General features: G+C 49.2%; 1 protein-coding gene across 1 annotated transcript; it reads left to right on the forward strand.

Annotated features, from left to right (window-relative positions):
- Nucleotides 1–223: 223 nt before the first annotated feature.
- On the forward strand, nt 224–16,949 carry LOC144111982 (uncharacterized). The gene is made up of 2 exons (XM_077645074.1): nt 224–341; nt 11,124–16,949. Exon 2 carries the CDS (start codon nt 13,949–13,951, stop codon nt 14,465–14,467), a length of 519 nt encoding a protein of 172 aa, XP_077501200.1. The 5' UTR covers nt 224–341; nt 11,124–13,948; the 3' UTR covers nt 14,468–16,949.
- Nucleotides 16,950–25,175: the final 8,226 nt, after the last annotated feature.

Raw genomic sequence — 25,175 nt, forward strand, 5'->3', positions numbered from 1 at the left:
CGCCGGTGGTAGCTCAACCGATGCACCTCGGGCGCGGGGGTGCACCTCCTGCGCTGTCTGGATGGGCGGCGACCGGGTCGCCGCCGGGGACATCCGCAGTGGCTGGTACGAAGGGTCCCCCGAGGCGCTCTCGCTCACCGGCGTGTGCTGCACTGCCAGCTTGAAGGCCGTCGTGGCGCCGAACCCAGTCCACGCACGAGCCACGAGAGCCATGGCAGCCAGAGCACCCGTGAGGGCGTAATCCTGGATGGGCGGGCGCTCGCCGTGCATGGCGCGCCGCTGCTTTTCCAGAGGCAGGGAGCACTCTCCGGCGCGTCGTCCGCAGGAGTGCTGAGCGGCAGGTGAGTCCCTTGCCCCGGAGTGGCGTAGCGCTTAGCAAAGCTGACGCTCGTAGAATGGGTCAGTGCCAGCGATGACATTGTCACTGCTGGGAAAAAGTGCAGACATCCTTTGGCACACGCTCAAAAGGCTATTACGCATTATGTGCCTTCCCGCAAGCCTGATTGTTTTATCCAATAATACGTACATCGCGAAACAGAAGGAGAAATTTCGCAACGCTAACGCTGAATAATTTTTTGCTGCTGTGCGTTTAACCAAATTACTAATCAAATGATTGTGTTGAATCTGTTATTCTCAACGGCCTCAAAAACGGCTCAGCAGCGTCTAATAACTGTGGCAGACTTTAATGCGGCGCCACAGAAAACCCCAAGGGACTACTTTTGGCTCTGGCCATTGCGATACAGGGCCTGACCATCCTGACGGACCCTGCTCAAACAACGCCGATAGGGAAGTGTTTAAGTCGAGACACCTGCCTGGAACTGACACTTCTCATGAAATCAAACTATCAGGAGTGTAACAACATCGAGGAAACCCTCGGCAGTTACTATAATATTCTTGAAACCACAACCTATTTCGGTCACATAAAAGAAAAGAGCACCAGAACCACAGAGCCACCGCGGCTGCTTGCATGTCACTTCGTACGGTCTTTACTTGTAAAATGTTCACCTCTTCGTGGTCTTCATGACGTTGTGCTAATGTATGAAAATTTGATCCAAAAGCTTCTCTGCCAGTCCTGCTCTTGGCTAGGCGGCGTTTTGGCGATGTCAGGTGGGCTTGCATTATTTCATCCAACGTGTTGTGGATCCCCAGCTTCATTAACCTTCTTGTTGACGGGCTGATCGGAATGCCGAAAGCTCTCTTAAATGTCTTCCTTATCAGGGCGTTGATTTTCTCCTTGTCTGCTTTTCTAAGGTACGGCGCGGCGTGCACTGTTCTGCTAATTACGAATGCCTGTATTAGCTTCAGGGTGTTTTTGTCTTTCATGCCTCTTCTTCTGTTAGTGATTCTGCCTATCATCCTTGCTACTTGCTCTGTCGTCTCTGCTAGGCGTCTTATTACCTCCTGATTACTGTTGCTGTTTGCGATAGTCAGCCTGAGTGTTTCGGCCCTTGAGGCTTCCTGAATTCTGGTTCCGTTAAGCCCCACCTAGATGGGGTTGCCGTTTCTCCAATTCCTGATTATTAGGATTTCTGATTTGTTCGGGGCGCATGTTAGCCTGCGTTCTTCTCGATACACGGCTGTGCATTGTGCGTGCGTGTGCTTGTAGTTTTTCCTCATCAGACGCATGTTCCATGTCGCAAGTTCGTGAATGTCAGCACCGCCATTTGCGATAGGACGCGCTGTACTGACACGTGTAAAATATGATTGATGCTTTCGTGTTGCGTCAACAGCCAAGGAGCCTATATGCAGTTGCCTGTGAAACAAAGCAGTCCTGCGTTTGTCCTCGGACCGGCTCTGTCACTCCGCCTCCGCCAACAAAAATTTGTCTCCGTGCACGCGGTATTCGCTGCAGCCGTCGGTACGCACGCTGAGTCCGGGAAGCCGCATTACTCATGATGTACTTATGCACGTCTTACCGGCACCACTCTAGGGCAAAACCTCATGAGGAGCTGAGAAGCCCACATTCCTCGTAATTTGTTTTAAATAAAAATACGATCTAGCCCTATCGGCCAATTATTGGCTTAATACCGTTTCGTATGTCAGATAACTTAACGCACTCTTCTGAAGGTTTCTGTAGAAAACAAGTAGTATTACACAATATATTGTATTTCTGCCAGCCACCTCTTTGCCGCGCTGCAAATTCGTATTAAAATGCTGGATAGTGCCAGTTCTTCTGTACCTACAGTGTTGAAGTAATTACTGTATTTTAATTACTGTCATGCCTGTTCAGCATCCCGGTCTAGCATGCAAAGTTTCCCATTGGTGTTCCAGTCAGTAGCCTCCCGCACTGCATGTTTTAAACCATCGCCCTCCCTATCTTTTATCCGTTACTTCCATACTTCCAAACGTTCGCCGGCAGTAGCAGCCATGACCATTTAATAGAGTCGGATGAGGGAGGAGGTAGAAGGCTGACATGTGTCACCAATGGCAGGCTTTATGTCGCCGCATACGACGATGAGAATGCGGTATAACGCGTCGCTAAGGCCAGTGAAGAGCTCGCATGCGCTGTGGCCCCTCAAGCAGCGAACGCAGCGAAGGACGCTGCACCTCCCTTGCGTGTCAGGAGGCTTGTCGCACGAGAGAGCTACCCTCTTGTAGCGTCTGCGCACGAACTCCGCCTGTGCGCCGACATGGCTGCAGAAGGTTCACGCTGCCACCTCACCTATGTACGTCGGTTGTGCTGTCGTGGATGATGTGAATAATTTCCTTTTATTATGCCCACGTTTTCATGACGAGCGTGAGACACTCCTGTGTATATATGGTCAGCGCTCACGAACTGAGCGGCGAACAGTTACAGAAAAACTCCGGACGTTTTATAGGACATTTGCCTTATGGGATAATGGTAGACGCACATTCACTCAAATAAGTGACTCATGAGGAGCTATTGTCGACAGGGCACCAGCACGAAAGAGATAAGCGGCTGGTGGTGGCGCCTCCCTAAGACGCGAAAGCAGTCAGGCAGGCCATGCGCGCTGCCCAGCTCGAACAACCGAAGACAGCAAAGGCGGCGGCATGTCAAGCAGTCAAACGACCTGACCTGCCCGAGTGGGGCTGCAACCATGCCGATGAGCCGTCATAAAATGTGCTACCCCCTTGCTGCAATCCATTTCGTTCTGGCATATACTCTCGATAGGGAGATAAAATTTTCTTCGCACGTCTGTGCACCGGAGGGTGCTCCCCTGTGTTTCTGTTCCCCCGCGTGATGAGGTGGTTCTTCGGGGGATGCCAAGTTTATGGATCAGTCGGGCCACTTTTAGAAGCACTTTTTGCCATTCCAAGTACCGGACACGGTATCTGGCCAGACACGTAGGGAGAGCGCTGATAGAACCTTGGAGTCGGGGTACCTCGACGTGGCTTCAGCGGTGGTGCAACTTTGCCACTTTGGCTTCTAGTGAGCTCCGTGCTTATTGATATTGTACTCATGGCTCTGCAGTACACGCACTGCAATTAAAGTGAACGAACCTTTGACCGCATGATTAAGTAAATTCGAGACGTAAAGAGCACGCCGCCACCGATACCTCCGCCTGCGGAACAGGACTGCAGCAAAGCTGGCGGTTCAGTCAGTGTTGCAGCCATGCGTTCACGAAGAACATTATTGCATTCCCAAATAATGAAAGGAAAGCAGTTCAGCATTTGTAGGTCTGAACTAGTCGCAACCGTCTGAACGAAGCTTGGTCACTCCTCAAAGCCAGGTTCCAAGGTGGCCGACAGTTATTGGACCGAAAGCATATTTGTTGTTGTTGTTGTTGTTTGCATTACAAAATATAGTACATACCCATGTTATGAAATTCATTTTCTTCGTGGTCCACTCAGAGAGTTGACTCGTTTTACGGGACTGAAAATCGGCGGGAGGGAAATTTTAATGCAAAAGCATTTAAGGGCTGCTTCCCGAGGTTTCCTAACACGAGGTTTTGAGCGAAAAGAATCGTAAAAAGTGCTCACACTTTGAGCCGTCACCAGAAATGAAAGAAACGCACCTGGTTGTCGTAATCATCTTGCAGAGGTAAACCTTATACCTGTCTGAAGATGAAAACTTGTAAAAAGCTAATTATCCATCATTACATTGCGAGGCGAATTAACACGGAGTGGTAGCCGCGTAAATGCGCGTTTGAAGCCTTTTTTAGACTGGGACTCACACATAATCATGCCTGATCATTACCATCGTCATCACCGCTGACGGCTCGCCGAGAACACTGCTTCAGCGCGCAATGAAAGCCACGTTCTCAACCTCGTCTCCTGTCCTCCTCCTATTCCCGCCTTCCTCTCCGTCCATCCCCCTTCGCTAGGCCGTTCGCCCAGGAGCCGCTTATTACTTGCTCTCCAGTTTCTGGTGCTTAGAGTTCATTCAGCCTTGGTCTGCTGCACACCCGCAGTCTGCAGTGCTCTGGGGTTCCATCATTGCGTGCGACAGAGCGAGCTAATTTTCTTTGGCATTCGCTTTGCCTCGCAAGAGGACGAAAGGTGTGGGACTCTCAATCACAGCTGTTTAAGAGTAAGGATAACTTGCGGTTGAACATGAAGGACAGGTGACAAGTGACAACTGCCCATGCCGTCGATGTGTCACTGGGACAGCATCAAGACATGCAGGCCACTCGCCACTCGCATTTCAAGCGAACAAAACGACAACCGCTGATAAAAAGAAAACGCTCACGCAAAGCCTTAACATATAAAACCGAGTTTTATCTGCACACAACAGACTCATGTATACATCATTTAACCAATTTTACAAACACGAAAATTCCCAACAGGCAGCGACGCTTATTTAACTGTGTCAGCTGCAACACCAGCTGCTGCACAGACGAAAGTCCTCCTCGCAAGATGCTCACCTAAAGCATCGTCGAGGTGCGCGGGAGCCTGTGCGTCAGCATTTGAATCACTTTTCATTCCTCATTAATATTAGCGCACGCTGGGCGCCTCACGTCACCATGCATGACAGCGCTACTGAGCTCAAAAGCTGGCAGCGTGCCCTGAGAAATTTTGACGCCCCCTGTACATTTGAGCAATCACTTCTGAAACGATGAACAATTGCAAGCTAACAAAACTGCGATAGACTTAGTTAACTGAAAACACACAGACAAAGCGTTGACTTATATAAAGGAAAGTTTGATGACACACAAACGAATTATTCAACAATAATTAGAATCGCGAAAATGTCTCGTAAGCAGTACCGCTTTTTAAACTGAGTCACCTGGAACACTGCTTCAGAGCACAGGATTGTCCCCCAACGGTTGAGTACCCAACAAGAGCCTCGTCAAGGTGCGCAGCAGTGCTCGCTCGTCAGCAGTGCTCGCACGTCTGGCTCAAAGCCCGTGCCGTGGGTTCGACAGGCTCCCATCAGCGCCCAAGGAGCGGAACTTGTGGATGGGAGCCTCTCCGCTCGCTACCATCCCCTCGACCTGGCCCGCAGTGTCTGCCAGGACGTGAGCTCCTCGGAGGAACAACGCCGGTTGTAGCTCCACCGATGCACCTTGGGTGTACGGGTGCACCTCCTGCGCTGTCTGGGCGGGCGGCGACCGGGTAGCCGCCGGGGACGTCCGCAGTGGCTGGTACGAAGGGTCCCCCGAGGCGCTCTCGCTCACCGGCGTGTGCTGCACCGCCAGCTTGAAGGCCGTCCTGGCGCCGAGCCCAGTCCACGCACGACCCACGAGAGCCATGGCAGCCAGTGCAACCATCAGGGGGTTCGAAGTACTCGGCACGGCGCATATTTTGCAGACTCACGATGCAGGAGCCGACGCCTTCAAAGATCACAGCAGGGCGTTCCCTGGCACCAGAATGGCATAGTGCTTAGCAAAGCTGACGCCTGCAGAACGTGGCAATGGCGGTGCTCGAGAAGAACGTCTACGTCATTTACACGCAATGGCACTGCCGCTGCCGGGAAAAATTACAGGCATCACCTGATGTGCCATAACTGCGTTTCGACATTATGGACCTCTACGCATCCGTGATTATTTTGTACAATTCGCGAACAGCGCGAAATATAAGGTCAAATTTGTCCAGACGAACTCTGATTATTTCTTGTTGCTTATATAAAATCGTTTCAATTGCACGCTAGTTTCACTACCGTCGTCGTCATGCTTAGATTAGACGCACGCGGATCTGCGCACTGTCGTCGTCTTCCACTTTTTTTCCTGAACAGACGCAACTTGCGCGTCACGAGTACGCGTTGTTTCTCTGGGCGCCTAATAGCCCGCACCCACAGAGGAGGATCGGCCAGGTAACCCGGAGGTTGAGGAATCAGCAGGACAAGATTTTGAGAAGAAAGATTAAAAGGCAGACTAACATACGCGTGGTTTAGCAAAACCAAGTGTGCCTAATAAAACAGGGGAGCGGACCGAATTCGATAAAGGCACAGGCGGGAATATTATAAATGTTGGCATGGGACCCGATGACAGTATGAAATTTTGTACCGAGGTACAAACAATCCCGTGGTTGTGACTTAGCGTCACAACCAGATGGACAACGTTCTAGGAACGTTTAAAATCGTCTTTGGCCAGATGGCGCCACGGCCTTCGATTGCATCTACGTGTGCACTAGATTCATTATACCCGTAGGTACACAGGCTCGCTGCGGGAAGTCACTTTGGATACGATTCACTTCACACATAAATTGTCCCACCACTGGACAGAAGTTCACGATCCTCAGAGGGATTCCTGTATGCATCCTGCCTTCCGAAGAAAAAGGTTGTCACACTAGATCTACAGGCCATTTCATATCACGCCTTCTTTTTTGTCGAATAACGCTACGCATTATTCCTAAATGTTAAGGAGGAAGTGCAGAAGCTCATCTTCCACAATTGGGTGAATCCATGGCAGCCATCCTTTTTCCACATTCTCATGCTTTTCAAGTTAAAGCGGCAAATAGTGTCACATCTCTTTTAACTGGATTTGTTGAAACTGAATTGTGGCATTCTTAGGTGGAGCTTCGGACCTAATTTTTGCACTTTAGTGATGCAGGAACAACAAAGAGTAACAAAGTGTAAAAACACACGCTCACCACCCGCTCGGCTTCCGATTTCCGTGGCGTGCGAGTCACTTTTATAACGGTAGCTGCATGGGGTACACTTTAGTGAAAATCCCTGGGCGCGTCTTTATTACAAAGTGGGTTACGATGTTCTCTTGTCTTGCGGTCCCAGCATGACATGGGGTTCTCAGTGCACTGCAGTCGTGGAGATCAGAATTGGGATGATGCCGCCACGCCTGCATTCTGCAGCACAAGGAGCACTGTTGCTGGCAGGTGCGGCAGCACGCAGCATCTTCAGTCGGCTACTAAAAGCTCTTCGAGCGATGCCAAGCTGTTTAAACATGCCACTTTGATAAGCAGTGACCTTTTCTGGTCTTCTGACACGGTGGTTCGCTCGGAGCGTTAGGCAAAGTACTGAAACTTGCGGGGCTGCAAAATATCTTGGGGTGCAACAAAAGCGGACAGCGTACGAACACATTATGTCATGTAAGACGCGGTGAGGCCCACTGGGTCATTTAATGTGCCGCGAAAAAGAAAAAAACTACGACAAATATATTGTATTTCAGCATGACCTCCTCCTCTCCCTATTTTTTTTAGGTGGGAAGGGGAATTCGTTACATGGATGCACACGTTATTCGTGTTCACTTTTCGGCCGCTTTTCTGAACACAACGCGCAGCAGCTCAGTCTATATATCAACACAGTTTTCCTGTTGCACGATGTTTCCTGGCTCACGGTGCGCACCAGTGGTGTGGAAAAAATTGAAAGAGAACAATACTTTCCATTTGTTTCAGAATAAAGCAACATGAGCAGTGGCTCCAAATCCCAACTTGTCTAAGCTCAAGTGCCTTTTGAGATAACTGACGGAACCGTGGGCGCCAGCGCTGAGGCTGACGTCTGCCCATTCCTAGAGCGGTTTAGTCTGGCCCAGCAGTGGCGGCTTGGCGCAAAGGCAGCCCGAAGTGGCATTGCGGGCGGTCTCGCTCTCATGTAGATGCGCGCGCGATCGGATTGTCCGCCCACCGAGTCGCGCTTGACTGCGTCGTCGTAGCAGAGTGCGCCGAAACGGAAAGGCACGGGCTCATCAAGCGGCTCGGCACAGAGGCCGGCCCAGACAAAAGGCCACGCTGGCGGGAGCCGGCCCTCCCTTAACGAGCTCGCGTCGCCGAAAGGTCACGCGGAGCCCGTCCCTAGAAAGTACCGCACACGAAGCCACGAATGCAACTGCGAACGCCGTACACAGCTTCGTTTCTCTCTGCCGACGCTCGGTTAGTAGCGATAGGGTCTTGGCTGTTTCGCGATTAAGGCTGTGAGCGACAGTGCTGGCAAAGCGCAAGGGCCTCCTCACGTGGACTGCACGAGATATCTCCAACTCAAACAACGGGACAAATCGAAAGCACGGTGGCCAGTCACCATCTTTGTACAAGCTGCCTAAGGTTGGGTGTGGCGTGCTATACTTGACGGTGATGATTTCTAATGCTGCGTTTTAAACGATTCGTACTGGGGGTATATTTCGAAGTAGTCTGCAATTCATGTTTAAGTTTCCACTTCTCTTGCGATGTGTTTTGGATTACCGTGTTTGAGAATCACAGATGGTAACGTAATTTCAATATGACTAACGAGTTGGCGCATCATTTTTTGTTCCGCGGCCTATCACACTTCAGTAAAACACATTCCGAGGCAAGTTGGTGCATGGTTTGTAGAAAAAATAAAGCGCCAAAACAGGACAGCACAGAAGAAGAGACGAGACAGGCGCCGTTCACACTTGGCATGCTTTCAGCCATGACGAGCACTGGTCACCGTTTTTGCCAGCAGACAAATCAGAGCACACTTACCGCTCCAATGCTTTCGGTCAGTGGTGGAAAGCTTAAACAGCCAGTGGATCGTGACAAAAGCCTCCCTCTAGGGTAGTTGTGTTAAGCATTAGGTGTGATGTTTAGCACCGGATGGCTGGAGTTTGAAGCAACGTCGGTTCAGAGAGTTCTTGCGGTTTAGAAACTCCATACTTCAAGGCAAATATGTTTGGAAATTTGGAGCTAACCAGCATAATATTCTTTCTTGATCCCATTCCTGATATAGGTATACAAGACCGGCAGTGCGCCTGCCTTAGCTTTGTGTCTTGAACGCAATCTCCGCGTCGCTGAGTGCAGACTGGTGCAGTTTTATCCCACGGGACTTGCATGAGTATCGGGCCTAAGACAGGGCGCTGCCGTTTCTATTTTAGCCCCATGGTGTGGCTTGCGATAGTGCCACTGTGCTTGCGAAAAGGAATGGAGAGGACTTAACGCGAACTCGAGCGAACCGTCTGGTGTCGACTTTGCTTGAGCCAGATGCCCAGCTTATAGCGCTGCGCGGGGCGACTATACATTCAATAACTGCGGGTTTCACTGGTCAAAAGAAAAAAGATTATGATACAGGTGCTATTCGTTGCTGCTGCTGCTGCTGCTGTGTGTGTGTGTGTGTGTGTGTGTGTGTGTGTGTGTGTGTGTGTGTGTGTGTGTGTGTGTGTGTGTGTGTGTGTGTGTGTGTGTGTGTGTGTGTGTGTGTGTGTGTGTGTGTGTGTGTGTGTGTGTGTGTGTGTGTGTGTGTGTGTGTGTGTGTGTGTGTGTGTGTGTGTGTGTGTGTGTGTGTGTGTGTGTGTGTGTGTGTGTGTGTGTGTGTGTGTGTGTGTGTGTGTGTGTGTGTGTGTGTGTGTGTGTGTGTGTGTGTGTGTGTGTGTGTGTGTGTGTGTGTGTGTGTGTGTGTGTGTGTGTGTGTGTGTGTGTGTGTGTGTGTGTGTGTGTGTGTGTGTGTGTGTGTGTGTGTGTGTGTGTGTGTGTGTGTGTGTGTGTGTGTGTGTGTGTGTGTGTGTGTGTGTGTGTGTGTGTGTGTGTGTGTGTGTGTGTGTGTGTGTGTGTGTGTGTGTGTGTGTGTGTGTGTGTGTGTGTGTGTGTGTGTGTGTGTGTGTGTGTGTGTGTGTGTGTGTGTGTGTGTGTGTGTGTGTGTGTGCGCGCGCGCGCGCGCGCGCGCGCGCGCGCTGGTTTGCTTGCTCGCTCTAGAGTTCCAGCTCTAGATATCAGTGTTGTCAGTGGAAAGAGTATGGTGCACCGCAGCTGTATCTAATGCGCCAGGAACTTTTGTGGCGTCTACAGCAAGAGCTGTTGAGCGCACGAGCAAGCACACACATTTTTCTATTTCAGTTGCCCTGTACGTTGTACGGCTTCCACTTCCAATTACGAATTTCTGAAGTACCCCTTAGTTTTTCGCCTCCCGTCTACATTATCGCCTTTTTTGGGGCCTTGGCTGGCACCTCAGCAACATTTGACCATTTCAAGTTACGCCCAGCTATGGCGATGAACTAATAAAGAAAAAACAATAATCGGTAGACCCATCATTACAACCGCATAATTGTGCATCCAGTACTGGCGAAAACCTTCCCCACTCAATTCTTGTGAGAGGGCTACATAGCGTGCCATGTAGTATCAATAAGCGCTTCGGCTGGTAGCTACTTGCCTAGCCATTGCCTAAAATCAGAAAATAGCGTGCAGGAATGCCCATATTAAACAAGGAGAAATAGAAGCATTGAAATAACTTCGTTCTCACTTCTAGCTGACAGATTTGGCCTCGACCTGCCAACTACTAGCCGTCCTCATGAGCTTAGTTTGTAAGACGACTGCACGCAGACTTTGAGAGGCATGGTTGGATCCCTGTATCAGGACTGTTTTCTTCAACTAAGAGGATTTGAAAACAGTCTGTGTATTTCGTTTTTAGCTGTGCGGCCGCGTTCAGGGAAATTTTGTTCGCTATTATTCTCCAGATCAAGAACTTACTCTACTTTGAGACATTCCCCGAAACACGTGGGGTAAGACAGCTGCGAGAGATTTCATACTTTTGGCTTCGGGCGTGCTCCATATGGCAGCATCATGGAATGCAATCCCCATGGGCATGCTCGTCACGGGGATTTGGAGGGAATGAATTAGGCATGAATAAATGACTGCGTCTAACTCTTCAACATCAACACGTCCTGGTACTGCGTAATGAAAAAATTCATTGAGTTTTAAGTGCTGAGTGTTTTCGCTGCAGTCACCCTTTTGCCTGGTATCCGCTTTCAAATATTGCCGAGCTTCAAGGAGAAGGCAAACGTTTCCTTCTTGCTTTCGTTTATTTTTTTTCTCTGTGCTTTCAGGCTCGAGTTGGATGTTATCAACTTGTGGCCCCTGGCAACGAGGAAAAGGTGGCGGTCGGCCGGCAGACAGACAGAGGCGTCCACTTTCCTGGAATCCTCGCTTGGCTGCAAGAGGGCGACCCTGCCCCCCAGAGACCACGCACTTCACCGCAAACCGCTTCCATGCTCGCGCAAACAGCTGCGCCATTTGCACACTTGCGTCACTCCGGTTAGTCCCTCAGCGCCGGTTAACTCCTCGCTTCGCCTTCTTCGGAAGCCGGCGTATTGGTTGTCGCTGCTCTGAGCGCGGGGCGAGCCCGCGTCCGTCTCCCTAGATGCCCCCACGGGCGTCACAAAGAGCAAGACTCTGCCTGGCCGCCCAGTAAGCACGCCTGGCTCTCCTATGACCAAGGGCCCCGAGCAAACTCTGCCGCGCGGTAAAAGTTTGCGCCAATCCTCGCAGCCTTTTTTCGCGATCGCTCGTTTTACTTTTCGTCTCTACTGAGCTGAGTGTGGTTGTCCTTCGTTCGCAAGGCCACTTTTAGCTGATCCGCATGATTTGCCGGAGGCTGCCCCCGTTAATGTCCACTAACACTTCATGAGTGGTCAAGAACGTCGAGGTTTGCTTTTTTTCTTCTTGTTGTTTTCTCTTCATTTTTAAGCGTTTGCTCTAAACATACGTGCCGCAAAGCATCAAAACATCACCTAGTGAAAAAAGCTTGAATATACTGAAACACAGTGCCGTATGATGTATAGGCGTTTAAGAAGTTTTTCAGATCAATTTGAAGTGCACTGGTCATGACTCGCCTTGGGTTATTTCTCTTTTAACAAACTGCCCTTGAAGAACAAAAGCTCTTACGTATGTCAACTTTTCCTCTTACTCAGAACTGGTGCTACATATGAAAAGGGAATTTTACAAGTAATCTCAGTAGTTATTGCGACACTCAATGAAATTTTGACTGTAATCCCGAATCGCGTTGGATGCTGCATTCTAAATCAGTTTGAATACAGTACCGGCCTTAAAAGGAAGAACAGCAACGGGTTAGCAGTTGATAGCGCATTATTTACGGCCACTGCAATCGGCGACAGCCGTCCGGAGGTGCACAGATTTTGTTCACATAGATCGCGTCTTCGGGCGCTGCTGTAACACCGCTATCACGTGGCAGTCTTTGATTTCGCGGGCTTTCTTTTCAGGACGGTCAAAAAGTGGACATAGATGGTACCTTGTTCTAAACATTTCAGCCTGCTGTTTTTCAACAGCATCTAAACAATCTAATGCACAATTTTGTCACCAAGCCAAAGTTTAAAAAGTTAGCTACTAGGATTTTACTGACAAACTGACTTTGCCGAACGGAAAAAAAATGCTGCAGACTAGGCCACTCAATTCTCCACAGCACTCAGTTGGTTTCGGCCGCCTAGGATACTTCATCTTCTTAAAAAAGTTAATTACATTTGGCTGGGAAAAACCGATATAAACAAAATTCTAGATACGGGGAAGCTAGAGCCCACTAAACTCGGCTCAGAACGTTCTTTCCCAGGAGACAAGACGACTTACACGCCATGGAAAGTAGAAGCCAAACGGAAGGCAAGTGTGTCCTTGATTACACGTTTTTCTCCATTGTTGCTGCAGCACTAAAATGCATTGAAGAGAAATTAACACTTCAAACGTGGCATTAAGCCCCGCATAACGATGCCGACAACCTTTCTCAACTCATCCAGTTACAAGAGAGGTGACATTATGTGCTTCTCTCATCTGAGAAGGATATAACGTGGCAAGGAGACGGCCCTCGTGGATGCAATATGTGAAACACGACCTCCATATGCTTCCTGGCAGACCTCTCCTGTATTCACTAAAGTCTCTCCTCCTCTTCGGAAGAATGCATCACAATACCCGACAAAAGAATAGGCATCAAGTCGAAGGACCGGCAGGTTGCGGTTGTCTTTTTGCTGAGAAGGAGACAGGAGGCACATTGGGATCCTCAGCTCCTTCTAAACCTTTGTCCCAGTGACAGCGCAGACAATGTGCGTGAAGTGGATCGTGCATAGAGCAACTTCCTGAATGCCGCGCATGCACCTGCGGCGAAAGTGAACAACAGGCGCGCGTGCGCGCAATCCAGATCCATTGCACAAGTTTAGCTTCCGTTTAAACAGTGAAATCATCCGATTTTATGGCGCCACCAGGCATGGGCACAGTCATTGGAGTGTTTGTTCCAGCGTGCGAAATTCCGTTATATATTTATGCCGCCTCCAATTATAGCACTTATTAGATTGCTGTTTCGGTCCCTATTGAAATCGGTCCGCTCCTTGCTTCTAACGCACCCATTTCGCTACGCATTGCAGCCCAGGTTTTCGTCCACCTTTTATTTTTCTTTACAAAATCTTGTCCTCCTGATTAGTCATTGCACAGCTGTTGACTGTTGGATGATCCCACAGTGCAGGTATATGCGACACTAGACGCCGGGGAAACAGCACTCACTCGCATGACATGCAAGTCGCACCTACTCAGCAAGAAGTGAAAGAAGATGCCCAATGCACATGTGCGCGTTCCGAAACCGACCGCGACAACGACGACGATGAAACGAGTGCAGAGTTTAAAATAGCTTGCTTTCACAAACAGCAAGAAAAAAAAAACAGCGATGGTGCCGGCAAATAAAATTGCCTTACAATTCTCGGTTTTCGCAATTCTGATAAAATATTCACGTTAGACTAAAGGCTCATAATGTCTAATCACAGTTTGAATATTTCTCAAAGAACACCTGCCATTTTTTACGGCAGTGGCAGTGGCATCGCTGGCACATGACGTGGTTCTTTAGTCCACGGCCGTGAGTTTTGCTAAGCAATACGCCATGCCGCTACAAAGGAACAACGCACAGCTCAGAATTCCTTGTGCGAGCTCTGAAGACGTCTGTCCGTGCTTCATGCTTCTGCAAAACCTACGGGGAGCCATGCACGTCGAGCCCCCGCCCATCCAGGACTACGCCTCCGCGACTGGGCTGGATTGTCCGCAGGCTGGTTCGGCGGCGTTCAAGACAGCGCTGCCGCACACTCTGGTGAACGAGAGCGCCTCGGGGGACCCTTCCTGCCTGCCACTGCGGACGTTCCTGGCAGCCATCCTGTCACCGACGCGACGGCTGCCCATTCAGATGCACACGTACGCCCAAGAGCTGACAGTGAACGCCGTGCTGGTCAAGGACGGCGGAGGACCGGCGGGGAAGTCGCATCCCGGCAGATGGACTTCGTCGAGAGCGGCAAGAGTTCATCGGGGAAGATTCTCTTCTGTGTGCTGCACGAAGCCGACGTGGTGGTGCAGGGGCTTCGCGCCAAATACGCGGTACCACACAAGCATGCTGACGCGTGGTCCCTAACATGCGGTTACATTTTTAAATAACTATTCCAATGTGATTCCGCCAGCATTTGAATCACTTCGCCAAAGTGATTCAAATGCTGACGATGAAGTTGTCGCGCCCATCGACGATGCTGTAGATGCGCATCTCCCGTGGAGCTGATTCGTCCGCGCAGCAGCTGGTGTTGGATGTCGCATAACTTGAGATTAGGCACTGCTTGAAGGACATTTTCGTACTTCTAAAAATCGGTTAAACATGTATATAAGCATAAGTTGTCGATCGATAAATATTCGTCTTATAAGTCAGTGCTTTGTGAGGCTGTCTTCTTGTTATTAGTCTTCGTCATTTTCTTAGCTTTCTGTTATTCTTCCCTGAAGTTGTAACTAAGTTGCGCAAAAAATCTACTGTTCCCACCGGCGAGATGAAAACGATGCGCGTCAGGCGGCCCCAAACGCTTTGACGTACGCTACGAACAGTGAGGGGCTTGAAAGTCGGTTATCATCGCGAGTAATTCTATCCACGGCGTGGATAAATTTAACTCTTAAGCGTATAACTCCACATTTTAAGAAGAAATGAAGCCGCCGCGGTGGCTCAGTGGTTATGGATCTCGGCTGCTGACACAAAAGACGCGGCTTCGATCCCGGCCGCGGCGGTCGCATTTTGATGGAGGCGAAATGCTAGAGTCCCGTGTGCTGTGCGATGTCATTGCACGTTAAAGAACCCCGGGTGGTCGAAATAACCCGGAGCCCTTCACTACGGCGTCGTTAATAGCCCGAGTCGCTTTGGGACGTTAAACCCCCATAAACCATTTCACGCCTGGAGAACAACTTCATATCAGGAGTGTGTGTGAGCACTTCAGCCTGCGTCTACGTGCGCACACACACACAAAAAGTTGGTTCGGTGAAATATAGTGCAATTACTTGGAAGGCCAACACGCTGCACTCCCATTCGGGCTGCAACCAACCAAACCGAAAGAAATCGGTCTTTCATGGCGTTCACAGCCGATAAAAGCATTTGCATGGTAATGCTTTCCAGAGATATTCTCATACGTTGTTTCATACCATCAAGGTTGGCCGTTTCCTTCCAGAAAATCTCGTTTTGAACATATCCCCGGAGATAGAAATGTAAGGGAAATGTAGTCGGGCGACGCAGGAAGCCAGGACGTGGTTCCGCCAAGCCCAAGCCACTGGCTGAGAAAATTCCTCCAAGAATTGCCTAGCCAATGAAGAAAAATATGGCGAGGCTGGAGCCACATTGTTTTCAACGCAACCACTGTCAACTCTAAGGCAGATTCAGACACGACGCCAATTAGAAAGCAATCTTCGTACTTCTTACAGTAAGTTTCCAGTTCCAGTAAAGGAAGGCAACACAAACTTTGGTAACAATCGTACCAGGTGCTCATGCTCACGTAGCCAGGGTGTGTTCTGGTTGCATCTGTAATGGGCGTTGTGCAAATCGACATTAGTGTCCCTGCAAAATTCGGCCTCGTCAATCCAAAGCAAAGAGGGGAGAAATTCCAGGTCTACGCTGCATTGAATCATGCACCAGTAGCAAAAAAATCAAGCAGTTTTTTAAAGTCATTTGGCCTCAGCTACTGGAGAAGAGACACATAATACGGGTGGTAGTTGAGCCTTGAAAGCGACCTCCAAGCTGAAGACGGGCTCACTGCATATGCGCTGGCAATTTCCTTGGCGCTTGCTTCCGTCCTGACGGAGATGTACGCCAGGACTTCCATGTTAAAATAATCGCTTGCACTGTTGCTGGTCGCTTCCTTTTCAGAATATAGACTGATCCAGCGCTCCTAAATAAATTATGTATCGATGCAAATGTGGACGAGTCGGCACAAGACGGCCAGGATCTCGGGCAGCATACAGTCTGGAAGCCAGCTCCGCATCCATTTGCGCAAACGCGTAAGCGATCACAATGCTTTCTCGGCAACGCGGTGTCGGAGTTGGGCTGGCACGATCATTCTCACTAAATCCACGCTTCGCCGTTGAAGTTTTGCTCCTTACGTGGACGAGGTGACACGTGCGCACATTTAGGTAATTTTAGTCGCTGGTACTGCAATGGCCATGTCGCAAGCCCATCAGAGAACAAGAACCTCAAAGTCAAAGTTCAACGCTTTTTGCGAAACTGGCGCTACAAACGCCAATAAACACTGTCTAATAGCATACAGCCGCTGCATCGCAAGCCCTCCTTGCTTCGCGGAAGAAAGTTTTCTTCATCTGATGCACAAATACACGCAACGATTATACACAAACAGTAGCTACAACTGGTAAAGCCTGGACTCCATGTACGCGAAAACTCACGCGAACGCGAAGGCGACGGCTGCAAGCGACGAGCGACGCCGTCGCGCGATGCAAAATGCATGTGTCGCTTGCCGTGTCGCTCGGATCTGCACCCACAGAAAATTTCGCTCGTCGCCCGGAAGTCCACCACGCTACTGGCCAATCAAAGCCCCCCAAAGCCGTTTCCGGTTAGTCCACGGTTTCTCACGGGTACATCTCACGAAACCAGCCCGTCGTCTTGGTAATCGCCACTGTCGATAAAATTTTTGGTTCTGTAGCTGAGAGGTAGACCCTCATGATTTAAATAATTAAAACAATTTTCTTGTTGGGTGCGGAGGGCTAACAGCATTTGGAGCGGGCTACGCGAGCGGGCGTACTGCAGGGCGTGTCGAGCCGCGGGTACCGGCGCTCGATCCACCGTGCCGCTGCGCTCAAACTGTGCAGAAACACTCGCAGCGCGCATTCTCACTGGTAAATTATATTTTGCTCACTTACAATCAGATTGCGGTGACAGTTTATGGGAGTGTTTTTACCAAGCCGGAGTGCACAGGCATCGAACGAAAGCACACCTCACCCGTGAACCCGTGATGTGACTTCGTCTCCGCAAGCAAGCCGTTGGTTATCTCCACTGCCGCTACACCGCTGCCGTACAGAAAATATTCCTTTGGGCCTGACTATGAGGCACACTCATAAAATTTTAAGAGAACTAGAGAACAGGTTACGGGCGTGTTTCTAAGCTTGAGTGCGCAAAGCACGGAGTCCGCTGCGCACGTCACGGGTTCGCCTGCCGCCTTCGCTTGCATGGAGGTTGCCCACAAGCGACGGAGCGAGCGTCGCCGTGCCGCCTTGTAACGTCGCTCGCTCTTTCGCGAACATGGAGTCCAGGCTTGACTAAATGAAACTGGCGATCGATGACGCCACGCATCTAGCCCGTCTGAAATCTAGCCCGTCTGACAAAAGTGCCAGACGCGAAACAAAGGAATGAAAACCGCAGGCAGCGGCTATCAGGGTTCTGTCGAGAATGGACAGTCGCGTAGTTCGCGTCGGCTCTTATAATGATGATGATGATGCCTTCAGGCTTAACTGCACATACCCATCGAAGGGGATTGGCCAGGGTGCTTTGCGTATACAAACGCGCTCATGGGCAAGGAGTGGAGTAATCGAATAATTTTGTGTCTTAGACTAGAATTTGGAGAAAAATAAAAAAGTAAAAGAAAAAGCAATGAATTCTCATTTTAAAAGCTATAGGCCTTCATGCATAGACGTTTCTTGAAAACGCGGCCCGCATTCTCAGCTGAGCGTCGAGGCCCGTAGTCGAGGGAATTACCACAGACGTTTCCTAACTGGGCGCCGCCGTCTCTGCAACACGTCATTAGCGGATGTTGCTCTTGCACTAGATTTCTGGCGCTCCTGATGCGCTGAGGTTCTCTTTTGTGATTGTGAAAAAATACGAGTTTTCCTTGCGTTCCAGGGCTTTAGAGAACGACTTTTTCTTCTTTTTAAAACTGATACGTCATCGTTGTAGTGACCACAACATGGTAAGGTCTCGAATTAGCCTGGACTTGGCAAGTGCAGAAGAAACTAGCGAGGCGGAAGTCCATCAAGAAGTTAGCGGCAAGAGTGCAAGTAGAGGAATTCAGGATCTACTTTTCGAGCAACGATGTTCAAGCAATGAAAGATAATCTCACAGCTTTCATTACGGACTGCGCTGTAGAATTAGGCGATAGGATGGTTAGACAGGATACCGGCAAGCTCTCTCAGGAGACAAAAGACTTGATCAAGAAACGTCAATGCATTAAAGCCTGTAACTCCTCAGGCAGATAGAACGGGGAGAGCTATCAAAAGTAACCGCCATAAGCGAATTTAATATAGAGAGAATAGAGCATGCTCCAAAGAATGTAGGTAGCCTAAAAGCTGTGAAGAGGAATCTATGCAGAGACAGCAATAAGATTTATGCGTTGAGAAACATAGAGGGATTTGTGATGAGCTGTATAGAGTAGCCGAACAATTCTACACAAGTCTATACAGTAGCCAGTGTAATCACAACGTTAATGAGCGAGGCAGTAGATCAAAGGAATGAGAAATCCCGCCAGTATCAAAAGAAGAAGTAAAGAAAGCTTTAGGAGCATTACAAAACTGTAAAGCAGCTGGCGAGGATCAGGTAACAGCAGATCTGTTGCAAGACGGACGGGAGATCGTGCTAAAAAAGCCAGCCACCCTGTACATGCAATGCCTTATGACCTCGAGCGTACCGGAAGCTTCAAAGAACGCGAACATAATCTTAATCCACAAGAAAGGGGACGTCAAGGACTAGAAAAATTACAGACCGATTAACTTACTTTAATTTGCCTACAATGTATACTTACTAAAGTAATCGCTAATAGGCAACCTTAGACTTCAATCAACCAAATAATCAGGCAGGGTCTCGTAAAGGGTACTCAACAATACACCATATTCAAACTGCCAATCACAAGTTAAATAAATGCGCAAAATAAAACGAACATCTTTAATAGCCTTCACAGTGTACGAGAAAGCGTTTGACTCAGTCGAAACTTCGACAGTCTAGCAGGCATTATGGAATCAGGGTGTAGATGAGCCGTATGTCAAAATACTGGAAGATATATATAGGAACTGCACAGCTACCACTGTACCCCTTAAAATCAGCAATATCATTCGAAAAAGGAAGGGTGTCAGGCTGGGAGTACGATGTCGCCAGCGGTCCTCAACGCTTGTTTGCAGGAATCATTCAGAGGCCTCGGTTGGCAACAGTCTGTGATAAGAGTTAACGAGTAGTACCTTAATAATTGGCGATTCGCTGATGAAGTTGCATTGATAAGTCACTGAGCGTGGTTGGTTTACGGTTCATGGGGGTTTAACGTCCCAAAGCGACTCAGGTCATGAAGGATGCCGTAGTGAAGGGCTCCGGAAGCTTCGACCTCCTGGGGTACTTTAACGTGCACTGACATCTCCCAGTTCACTACAGTGTAGAACTTCGCCTCTACCGAAATTCGACCGCCGCCGCCGGGATCAAACCCGCGTCTTTCGGGTCAGCAGCCGAGCGCCGTAACCACTGAGCCACAGCGGCGTCCATGTCACTCAGGGAATTGATTGCAAAGCATGATAAATAACTAAGGCAGAGCAAAAGAATGGGTCTAAAAAGTAATAACCAAGAAACCAAAGTAATGTTACATAGTCTCATCTCAGAAGGGAACACCAGTTTACGATTGGTAGCGAGGCGCTGGAGGTGGTAAGGGAATACTACTTAGGGAAGCTAGTGACAGCAGATCCGGATCACGAAAGTGAAATTACTAGGAGAATAAGAATGGGGTTGAGCGCATTTGGCAGCTTCTGTGAGATCATGGCTGGATGTTTTCCAATATCCCTCAAGAGGAAAGTATGCAACAATTGTATCTTACCGATACTCACCTACTGGGCAGAAACATGGAGGTTGACGAAAAGGGTTCAACATAAATTGAGGACAACACTACATGCTATAGAAAGGAAAATGATACGCGTAGGTATAACGTTAAGGGTCATGAAGAAGGCGTATAGGGTCAGAGAACAAACGCGAGTTAATGACACCCTAGACGAAATGAAGAAGAAATGGGCTTGGGCCGGGGCATGTAATTAAAGGCAAGATAACCGATGGTCGTTAAGGGCAACGGACTGGATACGGAGAGAGACAGACAGACAGAAAAACTTCATTGAGCAAGTGAGTTTTAGACCCAGCTGGGTCCCTGGGCCTCTGCGCGTCCCGCACTGCATCAAGTAGGTCATGCCGGGACATGACGTCGGCAGCCCGAGTCACCGCAGCAAGCTGCAAAGTCGGGTCTGCAGACATGAGCAGGACCTCCCAGGCCTCCCAGCTCGAGATGGCGTGCTGTCCCCGTGGGGGAGGGTCAGCAGGGCAGCCGAAAAGGATATGGGAGAGTGTGGCGTGGGGGTTACCGCATAGGGAGCATGCAGGGGATGTGCCGCAATAGTGGGATAAAAGCTGAGGAGATGACAGAGAGCGGGTCTGGAGGCGTCTGAAGAGGATCTGTTGGGAGTGCGTAAGAGAGGGGTGGGGAGGAGGGTAAGTCCGACGGTCCGAACGGGGTATTTGCGTGAGCTCCGCAATGGTGTGCGGTCGCTCCCTCGAGAATCCTGGATCGAGACTGTCCTGAGCCTGGAAAATCAGACCTTGGGCCAATTTATCGGCAGCCTCGTTTCCAGGGTTCCCAGAGTGAGCCGGCACCCACTGAAGCTCTACCCTGCGCGGTAAATTTTGGGTAGGAGTGTTCAACAATTTCCAGGCAGGGGCGTGAGTCCTGCCCCTGGCAAAGTTGGACAGAGCCGTTTTGGAGTCGCTTAAGATGTATTGGGCGTCCTAATGTGCAAGGGCTAGGGCGATGGCGGTCTCCTCTGCCTCCTCAGGCGTAGAGCCCGAGGGAAGAGGGCAAGCGTAGCAGGGATCGGTAGAAAGTTAGGTGGGCGGAGGATATTAAGAAATTTGCGGGGATAAAGTGGCTGCAGCTCGCACAGGACCGGGTAAGTTGTAGAGATATGGGAGAACCCTTTGTCATGTATTGGGTGTAGTCAGTCTAAAGATGATGATGCTCATGACGTTCTCGTCTTCTCCGTGGCTGCAAAGTCGACATTGGCGATAACCGCCTAACAACGTTAATAAGAACGTTCATCATTAAATTTTAGTTAGTTTGCAATCTAATTAGTATACTTTCCGCCATTACTGACGTTCGCTGCCGCAGCGAATTTTCTCCTGTATCGATTTTTTTTCTCGAAAAGTCTACTTTTTTCAATTTTTGAAAGTGTTCGCTGAAACATTCGGTATATCAGCATTCACTTTCTCCCCGAAGAAATGAGTATAACTTTATGTTCAACGTCATGGATAGGAAGAATTGTTCCTCAAAAAAAAAATACAACCTAGAGCTCAGCTTTACTCAATTTTTCAATTGAACTGACGCTCTAAGCAAGGCGGTTTTTTCAGGTGACAATGATAATGCTCTGCTTCTACTTACAGAAAAATTAAGGTCCATAGGAGTCACATGTCCAACATTCTTGGACAAAAATTTCGAATATTGGAAAACTGTAAGGTACTGTTATGGAAATATTGAAGGTAATAATCCATTCTTCCCATATCTAGCAAAATCATTTAAAGTTTTTCCATCGCTCGTGTGGAGCATTTAAGACTGCCATAAAAAACTAATGGGGAACGCTTTCGAAGATCGTAAAATGTTAATAGCAATCAAATGCAGGCCTCTTGGCGATAGATCTGCGGATATATTGATAGTCACAGTGAAATCGAGCAATATATGAAAAACTTGCGTTAATAATCCTTTTCCCCAGAATTATTGGGTTATGCCACACTCCTGACCTCATAATCTGGCAGCGTGCCCTGAGAAATTTTGACGCCCCCGGTACGTTTCAGCAATCACTTCTGAAACGATGGAGATTTGCAAGCGAACAAAACTACGATAGGCTTAGTCAACTGAAAACACACAGACAAAGCGTTGACTTAAATAAAGGAAAGTTTAATGACACACAAACGAATTATTCAACAATAATTAGAATCGCGAAAATTTCTCGCAAGCAGTACCGCTTTTCAAACTTAGTCACCTTGAACACTGCTTCAAACCACAGGATTGTTCATCAACGGTCGAGTACCCAACAAGAGCCTCGTCAGGGTGCTCAGCCGTGCTCGCTCGCCAGCAGTGCTCGGACGTCTGGCTCAAAGCCCGTGCCGAGGGTTCGACAGGCTCCCATCAGCGCCCAAGGAGCGGAACTTGTGGATGGGAGCCTCTCCGCTCGCGACCGCCTCCTCGACCCGGCCCGTAGTGTCCGCCAGGACGTGAGCTCCTTGGAGGAACAGCGCCGGTGGTAGCTCCGCCGATGCGCCTTGGGTGTACGGGTTCATCTCCTGCGCTGTGTGGAGGGCCGGCGACCGGGTAGCCGCCGGGGACGTCCGCAGTAGCAGGCACAGAGAGTCCCTCGAGGCGCTCTCGCTCACCGGCGTGTGTTGCACCGCCAGGTTGAAGGCCGTCGTGGTGGCGAGCCCAGTCCACGCACGAGCCAAGAGAGCCATGGCAGCCAGTGCAACCGTGAGGGCGTAATCCTGGATGGGCAGGCAATCGCAGTGCATGGCGCGCCGCAGCTTTTCCAGAGGCAGGGGGCCCTGTCCGAAGCGTCATCCGCAGGAGTGCTGAGCTGCAGGTGAACCCCTTGCACCGGACTGGCGTAGCGCTTAGCAAAGCTGACGCTCGTAGAATGGGGCAGTGCTCGAGAAGAGCATCCACGTCAGTAGCCAGAGATGGCACTGCCGCTTCCGGGAAAAATGACAGGCCTTCTTTAGCACGTGCTTAATCTGCAATTAGGTGCTGTGGGCCTTCACACTGGCGGGGATTACTTAGTCCAATTTGCGAACAGTGCCAACTGTAAGGATATTTTTGGCTGTACAAGCGCTGATTACTTCTCGTTGTTTGTGAAATGGAGTTCTATTTTAACTCTACGCCCGTTCCATCGTCTTTGTTGTCGTCTTCAGTTTCAGCACGCGCACCTGAGCATTGCGCGTCTTCTTTCACTTCCGCTTTAAGAAAAAAAGTGAGTATTGCCGCAAACCCGCACTAGCGGATCAGCAAAGCGTTAAAATGGGACCGAATGTTAATCATCAACAAGGCAAAGTTTTGTCAAGAAAAAATAAATACAAACGATACGCGCACGATTGAGCATAGTTAGGTTGTCCTATTAAAAGCATCAAGCGGATTTATTTATTTATTATTTATTCAAGAAACACACGGCGCCGGTTAAGGGCATTTTCGTAGGGGAGATACAGTTGTAAAACATACATCGTCATGCAGGTGAGTCTGTGTAAATAACAAACAAATAAACAAACAATAAAAGTATAATGCATTCCAACACTGAGCAAATTGATAACAAAAGAATCATGAAAGCAAGAAAGACGTAAAGCAAGAAAGACAAAAATTCGGAAACGCACAGCAACGCAGCGCCCGCGCGGACACACACACACACACACGCACACGCACACGCACGCACGCACGCACGCACACACACACACACACACACACACACACACACACACACACACACGCACACACGCACACACACACACACACACACACACACGCACACACACACACACACACACACACACACACACACACACACACACACACACACACACACGCACGCACGCACGCACGCACGCACGCACGCACACGCACACGCACACGCACGCACGCACGCGCGCACGCGCGCACACACACACACACACACACACACACACACACACACACACACACACACACACACACACACACACACACACACACACACACAAATCCATTCAACAAAAGATAATTCAACAAAAAAGCGCGACAAAGTATTTTCAAAAGAAGATTGCGAGGCTAAGACAAGTTCTTGCAATTTATTCCAGCCATGCACTGTTTTCGAAAAAATATGAGTTTTTAAAGACATGTATTCGGCACTGGTGATGTTCAACCTTTAAAGAATGATCTAAACGGGGGATATATAGCTGGGAGCTTTCATGTATGAACCTTTAGGCAAACCTCTTGCGCCTATAAAAATGTTGTAAAATAGCTTAAGGCTAAGGTATTTGAGACTGTCTTGAAACAAATAACGCTGAAATGGCAATGCGACAAATAATAAAATGGGAGCAGATGACATTTCTATTCCAGTATGAAGTTTCCGGCGACAAAAGAAACATTCTAGTGATCGTTAAAAGAGTAGAAAACTGAGCTAGTTGGTTCATTCTTCTTGGTGGGAACAGCCGAAAAAAACCAAAACGCAGACACAGAAAGGAACACACAGAACGTAGACGAGGCTGACTGTCAACTAAAATTTTTATTGGAAAATCCGTGCTTTTTGTTTCCTTGTCAAAAAGATCTTGCTTTTATCTCCCGTGGGGTTCGTTCAAGAAGGAAATTTCTTTTCTTGATAGAGAGATGGAGGGTGCGCTGACGCACCGCTGTCCTGTTTTCCGTATCGCCAATGCCTCAAGGATCTCACGTGTCAATTTGTCTGCATACCTTTTCATGACTTGAACTTCATGCAACTTGGGCTCACACTTGCGCACTTGTTTGCCTTTTTTGTTTCCTTTACAATCTCTGCAATGCAGGGCTAGATTGCTGCTTGGGGCACCTGATAGCGATGATGCATGTTCTCTTATCCTATCATTAAGGCACCTTCCCGTCTGTCCTATATATTATTTTCCACAGGCCAGAGGGATATTATAAACCACACCTTTAACACACTCGCTGAATCTTGTTCGGTGTGCGATCTGGCACTGCTGCTTCTTTTCCCTGTTGACTCGAGCACACATGCTCATTGCCTTGTTCGGTGCAGAGCAAACAACCCGGACCCCGTGCCTCTTGCCAATCTTCATGAGGTAGTGGGTCAATTCATGA

Source organism: Amblyomma americanum, chromosome 1 (assembly GCF_052857255.1).
Source record: "Amblyomma americanum isolate KBUSLIRL-KWMA chromosome 1, ASM5285725v1, whole genome shotgun sequence".
Taxonomy (NCBI): domain Eukaryota; kingdom Metazoa; phylum Arthropoda; class Arachnida; order Ixodida; family Ixodidae; genus Amblyomma; species Amblyomma americanum.